The following is a 14,155-nucleotide window of genomic DNA, read 5'->3' as shown; positions in this document are numbered from 1 at the left end:
TTGAAGAAGGTGTGAAAGGAGCCAGTCATGGGAAGGGCTGGGAAGAGGACGTCCAGGTAGAGGGAAAAGCATGGGTAGATTCCAATGCAGGATGGAACTTGGCCCGCCCCATGAGAGAGGGCCCAGCTGTGGCTGGTACACAGAGAACGAGAGTGAGTGAGCATCACCCTTACTGCTGTGGCCCTCAGGAAAGACAACGGCAGTGAGCCCACTTAGAGCAGGCAAGCGGTAGCTCAGTCTTCTCCTCTGGAAAACGGGCTCACTCAATCAGTACCTTCTCTGATGTACCTCTCCCTTTCCTATGTCTATTCAAGAGGCCCCAAATCAAAACATTCACATTTCCAGGCACCCTGGCAGAAAGGGATGCTAGATGTCAGAGTTCTAGCCAAAAGNAAAACAGACTCCTGAATGAGAAGACAAAATCTTAATTAAAAAAAAAAAATAGAGGCTTTATTCTCTTTACCCTTTCAGCTTCTGCTGGTCTAAAAGGCAGACTTTCCAGAGGTGTAGCAGCCAGTTTGTGACCATGAGGATCAGGAAGCAGGTATAGCAAAGCCTCATTCTTTGATGATAGCCTGAAGCAGCTGCACCAATCCTGGGTCTTATCATGAAATTAATGGATGAATGAACCCCTTATGTGTCTAAGCTATTGTTTACCAAGTTTTCTGTTATTTGCACTTTAGTTCACGTCTACATTGATATAAACAGGATAAAAACAGAATGTAATTCATGTGTTGTTATGAGATACTGTGTACAAGGCCATGGTCATGGCAGGGCACAGAGCAAGCATCAGTGAACGGTGGCCCATACATTTGTGCTGCTGAAGAAGAAAACCTGCCACACCTTTGCCAGTCACTTGATGGAGCACGGGGGACAGGAAGGTGGATGGGGTGGGCCCTACCTCGGTCACTGAAGTCATCAACCAGCACGATCTCAGCGATCAGCTCTGGGGGCGAGCGGTTCAGCACGCTGTGGACGGTGCGGAGGAGGGAGGACCAGCCCTCATTGTGGAAGGGGATGATGATGCTGGTGTTGGGGAGCGTCTCCAGGTAGCGCTTGCTGTTGCAGCTAGAGGGAGACACAGGGGACAAGAAGAGGTCAGGTTCGGCTTTCTGCTTCCCAGGAGAACTCAACGAGCACATGGTTTGGCTAACCGCAAATCCCACTCTTTTCCAGCTTTTAGGGAACGAGTGAGAGCCAGGGGTACCTCAGTCACTTCCGAACCTCCTTCCACTCGGCATCCCAAAGTCTGGCCTCCAATTCCTGCACACACAGTACACAGGGATATGTATACAAGAGTCCCGTGACTCTGTATGAGAGCAGTTGCAAACCAAAGACAGCCGGCACTGAGGGAGCAGCACTGGGGTCTGGGGCTCTCCATGTGCTGACTTGTTTAAGCCTCAACAGCAACAGGAACATGCTCACCCATCCTCAGGATTGCCAGTGGAAGACAGAGCTTCAGTAAAACTCTGGCCTCTCTCCCTACCCTTTGCACATTCCTCACCAGTGGAGGAGAAACCACTTATTCATGAGTTTGGAAGAATAAACTCAGCTTCACTGGCTCAGTCCCCTCTGCTCTCCCTCCCTGGCCTCTGCACGTTTTCTCCTCTGCTCTCCACCAGTCATGTGGTAAGCTTGGGGTGGGAAGCCCCGCCCTATGGGCCTTTAATACCACTGTAACACTCCCAAAGAATTACATAGTTCCTTAATATCATCAAGTATCTAGTTGGTGCTCAAGTTTCCTTGATCTTCTTATGTCTTTTTACAATTGTTTAAATCAGGATCAAGACAAGGCCCACATGCTCCCTTTAGCTCATGTGTCTTCTAGGTCTCTTTTTCTCCTTACAATTTATTTGTTGAAGACACTGGGTCATTTGCCTTACTGGATTTCCTACAGTCTGCATTCTGCTGCTTGGATTGCTATGGTATCTCTGAACATGTTCCTCTGTCCGCCCTTCCTTGGTTCCTGCACATGGGTAGTTAGATCTAGAGACTTGAACTACTTCAATGAGATACTCTGGCAAACTCTTCCTAGTGGTGTGAGCATCCCAAAGGAAAAACATACTGTCCAGTTATCTTTCCTTTTGTGATGCTGGTGGCCATGGATGATCAATGTCTAAATTCCTCCTTTCACCGGGGCTTTGCAAAATGGTGATAATCTTATTCTATCATTCTTGACTTACTAGCTGGGATACTACAATGAAGAAAAATGACCACATCGACTATTTGTTTACTCCAAGGTACAGAAAAGATATGATACATTCTTGATTATCAGTTTTTAACTGACTCACCTCCCCAGTATATTCCAAAGATAGCCAATTATGTTTTCATTAGGAACCCATAGATGTTAACACAGTATGTTTCAGTTCAGTGCAAATATTATTCTTACTGGTTCTCAAATAAAACCATCGTTAGCCCAAGAGGGTCTTCTCAAGTTGGCTTCGAGTCCTCTGGGTATGAGCCCAGACTATTGGTAACTTCCTTGTTTTCTGACAAAATATTACAAAAGATGCTCCAGGCTTAACTTGTACATTTCCTGCCCTCACCTGGATCAGTCATTCTGGATGGAACCCTGACTCCTGATTATCACTGATATCACCATTTGGATCCTGCAATACAGGCATGAAGGGCCTTTGTTAACTACTGGGTTGGTTAAGGTTTCTATGCCTTTACAATGGTCAGAGTTAAAAATATATTTCAGTAGATTCATCATGAGTTCAAGCTAAAGTTTTATCATTAATATAGAAGACTATAGAGTTTTATTGAGCCTTAATTTTATATTGCATCTCCTATTTAATTGAGATATAATTCATATACCACAAAATTCAACATAAAATTCACCCCTTCAAAGTGTCTAATTCAGTAGTTTTTAACATACTTCACAAAGTTGTACAACCATCACCACTATCTAATTCCAGAACATTTTCATCACCCCCAAAATAAACTTCACATCCATTACCAGTCACTACCCATCTCCCCTCAGTCCTTAGTAACCACTAGTTTGTTTTCTATTTCCATGGGTTTTCCTATCCTGGACATTTTATGCAAATAGAATCATATAATATGTGGCCATTTGTGCCTGGCTTCTTTCATTGAACATATCTACAAGATTCATCCATGTGTAGCATGCATTAGTACTTCATTCTTTTTATGGTTGAATAATATCCCACTGTATGGATATACTATAGTTTATATATATATTCATCAGTTGATAGACATTTGAGTTGTTTCTACCTTTTGGCTATGTGAGTAACAGTGGTACAAATGTTCATGTACAAGTTTTTGTATAGACATGTTTTTAGTTTTCTTGAGTATACACCAAGAAGTAGAAATGCTGGGCCATACAGTAACTCCACGTTTAACTTTTCAAGAAACTGCCAAAATGTTTTCCAAAGTAGCAGGAACATTTTATACTTCCACTAGCAACCTCGGAGGGTTCCAATTTCTCCACATGCTGACCAACTCTTGTTATTGTCCATCCTTCTTATTACAGCCATCCTCATGGGTGTTACATGGTATCTTATTTTGGTTTGATTTGCATTTTCCTAATGACTAATGATGTTGAGTATATTTTCATATACTTGTTTGGCCATTTGTTTACCTTCTTTGGAGAAATGTCTAGTAAATAGGTATTTCTATTTTAGATTGTTCTTACTAATGAATAAAAATACAATTGATTTTTTTATACTGAACTTGTATCCTATAATCTTGCTGAACTCACTTATTAGTTCTACTAATTTTTGTGTATGTGTGTATTCCTTAGGATTTTCTATATATAAGACAATGTCGTAAGTATATGGAGAGTTTCAGTTTTTCCAATCTAGATGCCTTTTATTTCTTTTTCTTCTCTAACTGTTCTGGCTAGAAACTCCAGTAAATGTTGAATAGAAGTGGCAAGAGAGGACATCTTGTTTTGTTCCTGGTCTTAACGGCAAAAGCTCTCAGTCTTTCACCAATAAATGTAATGTTAACATAGGTTTTTCAGGTTGATGAAGTTCCCCTATATTCCTAGTTTGTTGAATATTTTTACCATGGAAAGTGTTGGATTTTGTCAAATTCTTTTACTGCATATACTGAAATGATCATATGGGTCTTATTCTTTATTCTATTAATAAAATGTATTACACTAATTGGTTTTCATATGTTGAACCAACCTTGCATTCCTAGGATAAACTCTACTTGGTCATGGTGTATAGTCTTTCTTATATATTGCTGAATTTGGTTTGTTGCTATTTTGTTGAGGATTTTTGTATCTATATTCAAAAGGGATATTGGTCTCTAGTTTTCTTGTGATATCTTTGTCTGGTTTTGTATATTTTAGTTCTTTAGCTAAAAATCTAGGTTTTTGGGGCACCTGGGTGGCTCAGTCAGTTGAGTGTCAGGTCATGACAGGTTTCAGCTCAGGTCATGATCTCATGGTTTGTGAGTTCAAGCTCCAAGTAGGGCTGTGCACTGCTGGTGCAGAGCCTCTTTGGCCTCTCTCTCTCCCCCTCCCCAACTCATGCGCATGTGCTCCCTCTCCCTCTCAAAATAAATAAATAAAGCCTTTAAAAGACAAAATAATTTAAAAATCCAGGTTCTTGATATTAACATAGTTACTCATTTGCTTTTTCCTATAACATGTAATCATTTCAGAAAAGCAATACCAATGTTACTGCCAACAATCTGATTGTATAAAATTTGAGATTCTTTTTGTCCTTCATTTCTTTTTGTCTATGGGGTACATTTCATTAGAGTATTAGAGATTTTCTCAGGGCCCAGAAGATGGGACCTGAGGACCAGGCAGGCTCAGAGGGAATGACAAAAGTGTCTACTTTGTCTCCAGCCAGAAGCCAGGTATGGTAGGCAGAGTAGTAGCCCAAAGATGTCTAAGCTTTAATCCCCAGAAGCTATGAATATGTTACTTTATGTGGCAAAAGGGACTTTGCAGATGTAGTTAAGGTTAAGAACCCTGAGATGACTTTGAGGAGCCTGGATTACCCAAGGGGGGTCCAATGTAACCACAAGTGTCCTTAAAGGTAAAGGACCTTCCTGGCTGGCTCAGAGAAGTGAGAAGGATGGGGTAAAAAACTGAATTATGAGAAAGACTAAATTCACAACTGCTGGCTTTGAAGACTGAGGGAGGGGCTCATAAACCAAGGAAGGTGAGCAGCCTTTCGAAGCTGGAAAATGATCCTCAGCTGATGGCCAGCAAGATAACAGGGTCTCACTCTTCACAACTGAAGTCTGCCAACAACCCAGAGAAGCAAAATTCCCCCAGAACTCCCAGGAGGGGACACAGCCTGGTCACCACCTTGATTTTTGCCCAAGGAGCCCCATGTTGGACTTCTGATTTATGGAACTGGAAGAATAACTTTGTGTTGTTTAAACTGCTAAGTTTATCGTAATCTGCCATGGCAACTATAGAAAACTCATACACAAGAGTCACCTGTGATACCCAGTCTGTAAACATTATTTGGAAACACTTAAAAAGTAGATCTCACAAAAAAATCCTCACAAGTCTCACCTGGCAGCAGTGGGCTGGGGTTGACAGTGGACACTCTTCTCCATGGGCCAGTTGCTCTCTGGGCCCCCTCAGCTCTTGCCTCTCCCCACAGCCTTACTCTAGAGTTGCTTCAGTCCCTTGCATTACCTCCAGGGCTCCTGGAGACCTTGTAAGTTGATAGCCCAGAAGTAAAAGAGGGAGGTCCTCAAGATTGGTAAGACGGTTTCTGGAGAAAATGTGACAAGTGGGGCAAGAAACATAATAAAATGTCTCCTTTCCTATGCCACTGTAATACATTGTTCAACTGTCCAAAGGCACCTGGGTCTCTCTGTAACGTACTTTGAAACATCTCAAAAAGGAAAACAGACTGACAGGTGGAGAGTGGAGAGAGGGATGGAAAGATATATGATAAAGTCCGTAGAGGAATACTAACTGCAGAATCTAGATGGTGCACGTGAGCGCTCAATGTGCAAGTCTTTCAGAACTTTTCTGTAGGTTTGATAATTTTCAGAAAGAAATGTGAAGGGGAAAATGGGTCAAGGTCACAGTCCCCTTGGTTTCAGATTATACCTCTGCTAGAGGCACCAAGGGAAGCTGGGCAGGGGATAGGAATGAACCCTTGGTGTCTGGCAGTGAGCTCAGTTCCAGCTGTGGAGACAGGACCCCCCCCCAATTCTGCCAGTCTAGTCGACTGGACAAGTCAGTCTCTTTCCCCTTGGGGCCTCTGGACTTCTTTCCCAGGCTGTCTTGCTCCTGTAGCTGGCTTGATTGTTTTTATCCAGGCCCTAATGCAGCTCTCCTCTGGCCCTTCCCCCACCTCTAATCCCTTTCGTTATGACTGCCAGCTTTCTCTGGGAGCCGTCTCTAACTTTTCGTTGGTTTTCACGAATAAAGCACCTCTTCTTAAAAATCCCTTTCCCTTAACTCGGCTAGGTCCTCTGTGGCCAAGAAAGACAGGCAATATCTAGTTTGCTACAGAAGTTCCTGCCTTCCATCCAATATCACAGGAGGCTCGTTCAATTGAAGCAGGATTGGAGGGGGGGAGGGGGGCGGGCAGCTGGTGGTAATAAGTTGCCTGGAGTCCACAGGGTGAAATACAATAGAGCTATTACCTTGCAGAGAGGCCTGGCTCTCTCAAACCCCAGGCTGGGCCCCACAGCCCGCCTGGAGACATACAAACACCAGCATATATTAAGGGAAGTAAGTCATGCTACAATAGACTAAATCCACTTCTAATTTAATTCAATCATGGAACTAAAGAATATTCAGAACTCAAATGAAAGGCTCAGCTCAGATCATAGCCTTGAACATGTACCTTTTTAGGGGGCCTTGGGGGCTACTTTTTTCCTCCCTCCTCTATCCATCCACTCATTCAGTGACTAAATAAACATACAAGGACACTGACTTTTGCCATAGGCACTAGTCATTAGTTTGGTTCCAGCTTACTGGAGGCTCTTTTTTTAAATAAAAACTTGTGTGACACGCTGAAATGAATCTCTCCAGGCTCCAGCAGGAAACTTGGTTCCACAGACCTGCCCAACAGCCACTTTCCCGTTGGGAGTTCATGCAAAGAGCCCCTTCTCTTCTTATCAGACCTCAGGTCACTGCAGGAAGAGAAGGCCTGGGGCTGGTGCGGAGGAAAGAGAAGGCCATCCCCTCCCCAGTGACACCCCCATCTTAGCAGCCCTCTTTAAGACCTGTCTGCATTTGTGTCCTGAGGGTTCAACACTGGGTGGTGGAGCAGGCCCAGTTCTTTGGTGCGTGATAAACATGAAGCATCTCTTTGCCAGGTTCCTTCAGAAAGCAGCCACGGGAATGTGGTCTTCAAGAAGGGATACTAGGGCACTGCTCCCAGTGCGAGGTGGCTGGGCTGGACTATGACCAGACAGTAACAACTCTGCCTTCCCACAGGTCACTGTGCCTGATGGTTTACAGAGAACTCTTCCTCTTCTCTCCTTTAATCTGTACCAACCGCATGGAGGGAGATGAACCAGACAGTGCCACATAAGGAAAATAGGGCCCAGAGTGGTAAGTGACTTGGATCCAGGACTCAAATCTAAATAGCATTTATTTACTTATTTATTTATTTATTTGAGAAAGAGAAACAGAGCACAAGTAGGGGAGTGTCAGAAAGAGAAAGGGAGACACAGAATCCAAAGCAAGCTCCAGGCTCTGAGCTGTCATCACAGAGCCTGATGTGGGGCTTGAACTCAAAAACTGTAAGATCAAGTCCTGAGACAAAGTAGATGCTTAACTGACTAAACCCAGGTGCCCATAGATAGTGTGTGTATTAAAATAACACTTCTTTTAGCCATTCTGACAGATGTCAAGTGATTTCTCATTGTGGTTTTAATTTGCCTTTCCCCAATGAATACTAATGTTAAGCATCACTTGACACCTGTTGGAATGGCTAAACTAAAACACACACACACACTCACATACACACACACGTAAGTGTTGGTGAGGATGTGGAGAAAAAGAAACACGTGTGCACTGTTGGTAGGAATGCAAACTTATGCAGCCGTTTGGAAAACAGTATGGAGGTTCCTCAAAAAAGTGAAAATAGAAATACTATATGATCCAGTAAGCCCACTACTGAGTATTTCCCCCAAAGAAAACAAAATCTAATTGAAAAAGGTACATGCGCCCCTATGTTCACTGCAGCATTATTTACAATAGCCAAGACATGGATGTCCATCGATAAGACACTGGAATATTACTCAGCCATAACGAAGAATTAAATCTTGCCATTTGCAATGACAGGGATGGAGCTAGAGGGTATGATGCTAAGTGAAAGAAGTCAAGAAAGGCAGATACCATACGATTCCACTCAAATGTGGAATTTAAGAAAAAAACACAAATGAACAAAGATAAAAAGAGATAAACAAAAGAACAGATTCTTAACTAACTAAAGAACAGATGGGTGGTTACCAGGAGGGGGGAATGGGTGAAATAGGGGAAGGGGATTAAGAGTACACTTATGGGCACTGGGTTATGTAGAGAATTGTTAAAAATCATTATATTGTACAGCTAACACTAATATAACACTGTATGTTAATTATACTTGAACAAAAAAATACCACAGTGTTTTTCTTGATGACAAAAGTGACAGTTGCTCAGGATAAAAGTCTAAAAACCACAGAGAGGCTAACAAACAACTCATAACCACAGGAACACCCTAACACCTGGGGCTCACCTCTGCTACACATTTAGGGAATGTCTTCCTTTGCACTCTTCTCTGAACATGTATTTGTTCCTATGACGTGGCAGATGGCAAACCCACTTGATAGCGTTCAAGTCTCTGTGGGCTCCCAGGTGCAGCATGGCCTCTAAAGTTCTCAGAAGAGCCCCTCTAGGGGCAGAAAAGAGCAGGGCAATGCCCTTGTAGCGGTCAAAGCAGTGACACTGTGGAACGTCCAGCACACCAATCTTGATGCCCTTTGCCTCAATATTTTTGGCCCCCAACGGCACCCTAAAGGAGGCACTGTGGAGTTTCAGACCTTACAACCAACTCAAGTGAAAAACAGTCCATCCCTTGCACAGGTTCACAATGTGATGAGGTCCCAACCCAACAGGGCAAAGTTTAGTTACACATGCACAGCATAAGGACAGAGGGGCATGGCCTGGGCTGTTCCCTGACCCCCTCTGAAATGTGAAAAGGAGAGAAACAAAGTGACCATCCATCTTTAGGGAAAGAGTAAATAAATGGTGAATACTTCAAACCATGGAATACTGATAGGCAGTTAAAAAAAGGTGGAAAATGATAATGATGATAACAGAAAATATCTATTAAGGATTTCCATTATTCCAAGCAATGTTCTGAGCACTTTATATGCAGAAAGTAATTTTATTTAATTGTCACAACACTCCTTCAAGGTAGAGACTTTCATTAGTCCCTTACAAAGAGAAGGATACCAGGCACAGAGAAACTAAGTAACTTGCCTAAGGTCAAACAGCTGGTAAGGGCTAGGGCCTGGGTTTAAACCCATCTGCCCTTTACACATATTAATAGTTTTATAGGGATAATGTAGCAATGATATGAACAAGCCAAAACAAGAATGAAGAGATAAAAGACAAAAATGGAGGGAGCTGGGTAGGAGTCTGATGCCCTGGCTTCTAGTTTCTGCTCCGTATGCAACAATCCAAGCCCTCTCTTCTTCCTGGACCTCAGGTGCCCCCCATGCCAGTAAGAGAACTGGACGGGTACTGTGGGCAGGTCCTAGGTGCCTGCTCTGTGTTCTTTCTCCTTCTTTGGTAGTAGCATCCTGGTTTTCCTCGAGGAATCTTCCATCTCTCAACTCTATAGGGTTCAGGGGGAGATCCCTGCCTTGCCTTGAGGCTGGGTAAGGGAGTCTGGCTTAGCCAATCAGAACACTGCATCTTCCCAACCACAGTGACCATTCAGGAACAGGGTGTAAATCATTGCTGAGATAACCGGGAGAGCGATAGGCTCTTTTCTGCTGAAACTGAACATGGCAGGATAGAAATCTGGTCTGCCTGGGGCCACCACGTGTGCTCCCTGTCTTAAACGGAATTCAACAGACTAGAAAACAGAGCCAAGAGCTGGAGAAAGGTTCCTACTGGTATCATTTGGGGATTCCGATCCAGCTAGAGATGAAGCCAAGCTGTGCTATGCCTTTCTAGTTCCATGAGTCAATACATTTTCTTAAGTCAGTCCGAGTTGAGTCTCTGTCACTGGTCACTCAAAGATTCCTTGCTGTTTTAACTGGATCATCATCTCTAAGCCCTTTCAGTCAAATGAATCTATTTTGGACCTAATGATGGTTTGTGAAGGGCAGAGGCAGAAATGGTTCCCCAGGAGTCACCTCTGATCTGTAGCGGGTAGCCTCTGTCTCCCACTGCAGAATTCATCACTGCTCATCACTGACTGAAAGGCCCTGGGCTGAGGACTGTGTGACCTCCCGGTGGGAGGCAGTGGGACCACCAGGAGATAACTGAGCCCATCTGTGATGGGACAGCCTCCAATTTAATACTCCCTAAAGGATTTTGAGTCTCTTAGGGCACAGAGACAAATCTAATATACTGGCCCTTAGGATGCACCATCAGGGCTTAATGCCGGAGCACTAGAATATAAAAGAAAAGAAGTCAAAATCAAAGGGAAGAGTTTCAAAAATCTTCCCTCCAAGTCAATTTTGAATAGAATGATCCAATCATTGAAGGGAATTATGAAAGACACTTAATTCCCTTGCATAGGATGCCATCCACAGACCAAACTGAAATGCAAGTCAGTTGAATTAATCTGATGTTGTATATGCCTAAGGGAGCAAAAGTGCTCTAGACCTGGGTTCAAGTCCTGACTCTGCCACTCTGCAGCTTTGAGATCCCGGGTTAGGTTTCCATCCCCACTCAGCCTCAGTTTCTTACCTATGATAAGATGGGATGGTAATACCATGAGACTGTCATAACTAAGACTGCACATTTAAAACAGCTAGCTCTGTCCTTGGAGATGAGTAAATGTGGAAGAGAAGTCACAGCAAAGAGAATGCTTCTGATTTCAATTCTCTTGGAATTAGGGATGGATATTCCAGAGAAAGACATGGGGCTTTAGTAAGGCTTAAATAAGAGTTTTGCTCTTGTAGACATGAATCCCATTCTTGGTACCCCAGGCTTTAGCCAACTCATGGCCAAACATTCTCATTTGCTCACTCCCTGAACCATGCATGTTTTCAAGAAATGTTTACTGATCACCTACTATGTGACTGACGCTCTGCTAAGCCCTGGGATTACACTGGTGAGGAACAAGTGACTGTCTCTAGGGGATACAGTGTTGAATGAGAGGCAGACAAATAAATAAGCAGTAATAAATTATAATAGTTTTTCCTACTTCCCTGCATGCGTCTGTGAGGTGAGAGCCTAAAAGACAAAGCACGTAGCCATTAGGAATAGTGTATCCTCCTGTCCAGTCCTGCACCTTGCCAACAGAGAGTAGCTGATTAATGGCTGCTGGGCTGAACTGGAGTTGGGAGGGTCTAGTCCAATCCTTTTGTTTAACAAGTAAGGAGGTGATGCTTACAGAGGCTGCATGGAGATCCCAGACCACAGGCCAGTGGGTGTTGGAGTGGGACTTGGCACTGGCTCTTCAGTTTAGTTAAAACACAAAAAAGAAAGCCTTTGGAAACCCTGGATGTAAAGAATAAATCTGAATCCTATATAGTTTCAAGGAGCTGGTGTCTGCCGTCATGTTCCAAGTGCTGCCTGTGAACTTGGCAGGTCTGTGAGTGGCTGGACCACACAGCCTAGAGATATGGGTCTCTGGGGGTTATGATGAGCTTCAGCATATACTACCACTAGGAGGAATGTGGATGCTTTCAACATCCTTGCTGAAGTCCATTCAATGTTCACATTTATCAGAAGTAGTCTGTATGGATGTGGAGCCGAAAAGACCAACTATTAGTTGAATAACCTTGGACAAGTTACCAAACCTGTGTAAGCCTCAGCTTCCACCTATTTAAAAATGACTTTACTGGGATGAGCTGAGACGTGAACAGGATAGGAACGTCTTGGTGCTCTGTAAACATAAGGGTGCATCAAGTGCCATCTTGGTCTAAAAAGAAACATCTGTGCTGATGGTCAATCATGGTGCCTGCCTTGACCATGCCTGAGGAAGGCTGAGAAAGAAAGGAGTCCTGAGTGGGTTCCATGACCACACTGTCCCTGGCCATCATGGTGCCTGGGATAGGAGCAGAGCCCTGGCCCAAGGGCAGCCAATCCATCAACTTGTCAGCGGTCAACAGCCTAGCAAGAAATGTGCCTAAATAGGGGGCACTAGGCCAATCAAATTCTCTTTCTTGGGGATACACCTTGATGTATGGAAAGGGAGTCTCAGAGTTAATGAGGGAGGCTGACACAGAACTATACAGAGAAGAGCTAAAGCCTCGTAATGATGGGATCCAGAAATTTCTACTGGTAAGGGGGGTCATAAGACAATCTATGCCATGGTTCCACCTCCCCCTCCTGGGGAGGCTCCTGGAGAGCCTCGCTGGCTTTTCCCACATTCCAACTCTGCCTCCTTGCAGGGGGATTGGCTCAGTGGTTAAAGTAACCTTGTGGCCAAGGAGTCCATTCTCGGGAAAGAACAACAAAAACAAGCATCCAAAAGTTGCACTTGAGCTGAATGAAGTGTTCTTATTTCTTCTTCATTACTTTGAAAAGAATGGATTCTTATAGAATTAAGATTTCTAAACTCTAGAAACAATACTAATATGGAAATCTGGACTTCCAGGTAATGGACAGGTGAGGCTGTTGGGCACACTGTATTGTTTCATATGATCAGCGATGCTCTGTCAACACCATGCCAACTGAGCCACCATGACATCACAAGCAATTGGTGTTTCTGCAGCTCATGGTGTTTTACCACCACTGTGCTCTGAACACTATAGCAAATTGTTTTTCAGTGAATATAAGGGTGAGTGGTGTGTGTGTGTGTGTGTGTGTGTGTGTGTGTGTGTGTGTTTTAAGGGAATGATCATTTGAAAAAATTCTTGTGGAGTGACTCTGTTGTTTGAAAACTCCCAGTGTTTGTACTCTTAGATAAACAATCTTCTTCTAGAAATGGGTTTACCATTTTGGCACTTTCTCATGGGAACTGAATCCACACCCTCCTCCGCCAAACAGATGATAATTTCGAGCTTTCCACTGACCAGATGGGCCTTTGGGAGTTGGTTTGTGTGTCTTGGGGGTGGCAGAAGCCAGGATCTCTTTGGGTTGAGGAAGAAGGCCAACTACTGTTTCCAGACCATATGCACAGCTTCCACATGAAAAGCCATTGAGAATCACTGAATTATGAAGGCTGGAAGGGCCTGAAGGTCATCTTGTTTGCACTCTTTATTTTATAGATGAGGAAACGGAGGCCCAGAATGGGGAGGGACCTTCCCAGTCACACAGTGAGATGACATACCCATATCTCAGAGTGGGACTTGAGAAAGGGTACTGCCCCAAGTGGCAACTGCAGGTGTGGGGAGGGATATGGCGTGGGCTGGAGACCCTCAGATCTGGGTCCAAGTCCCACAACTGTCATTTAGCACTGGGTCATCTTGGGAAAGTCACAGCCTCCCTAAGCCTCAGTTTCCACTTGGGTAAAATGGGGATATAATTCTTTCCTTTTGAGGCTGTCACAAGGAATGAAGGAGATAACTTAGGTGAATACACCTGGTACAGCATCTGGATCATAAATGTGAGTTTCCATCATCAAGAGGCCACAGAGTAGGTCATTTTCCAGCAAACGGTTTAAGTTCAGTACTCTGCTGTTCTTCGCTCTCTGTTTTGCATAAAGGATAGTCCCTTATAATAAAATATTCTCAGCAAGACTACGTCCAATGGGCTCTGGAGCTACCAAGAAGCTAAGAGGAAGTTATAAATAGCTCCAGGCTCTGGAACAAAAGGAAGAAACTGGGACTTAGTGGGTAGAGTGTGAAAAGCTCCTGCCCCCTTTCCTCCCTCCAGATGCAGATCTGGGGCCTCTCTTGACACATCCTTTCACCAAGCCTCTCTCCTTGGCTGGGATTTGGCTCCCAGCCCTTCTCTAAACCTCTCTGGGGGATGGGACAGGTGCTGGCTTTCTTTTCAACAATCTGGCTGGAATTAGAGGAGCCAGAAGATTAGTGTGACAGCATGTGCCAAGGCTGACATCTTTATGAAGGTCCTTTTCCA

The 14,155-nt window shown here is 44.0% G+C and overlaps 1 protein-coding gene across 1 annotated transcript in view; it reads right to left on the bottom strand.

Annotated features, from left to right (window-relative positions):
• GALNT10 (polypeptide N-acetylgalactosaminyltransferase 10) overlaps positions 1-14,155 on the bottom strand; it is a 225,972-nt gene that overhangs the window by 93,970 nt on the left and 117,847 nt on the right. The window contains exon 5 of the mRNA XM_077780793.1: positions 902-1,068. Within this exon, the coding sequence (XP_077636919.1) occupies positions 902-1,068 (167 nt within the window). The remainder of the gene's footprint in view (positions 1-901; positions 1,069-14,155) is intronic.

The sequence above is a fragment of the Crocuta crocuta genome, unplaced genomic scaffold, assembly GCF_008692635.1.
Source record: "Crocuta crocuta isolate KB4526 unplaced genomic scaffold, BGI_CrCroc_1.0 scaffold343, whole genome shotgun sequence".
Taxonomy (NCBI): domain Eukaryota; kingdom Metazoa; phylum Chordata; class Mammalia; order Carnivora; family Hyaenidae; genus Crocuta; species Crocuta crocuta.
This window is presented reverse-complemented; position numbering and strand designations above follow the sequence as displayed.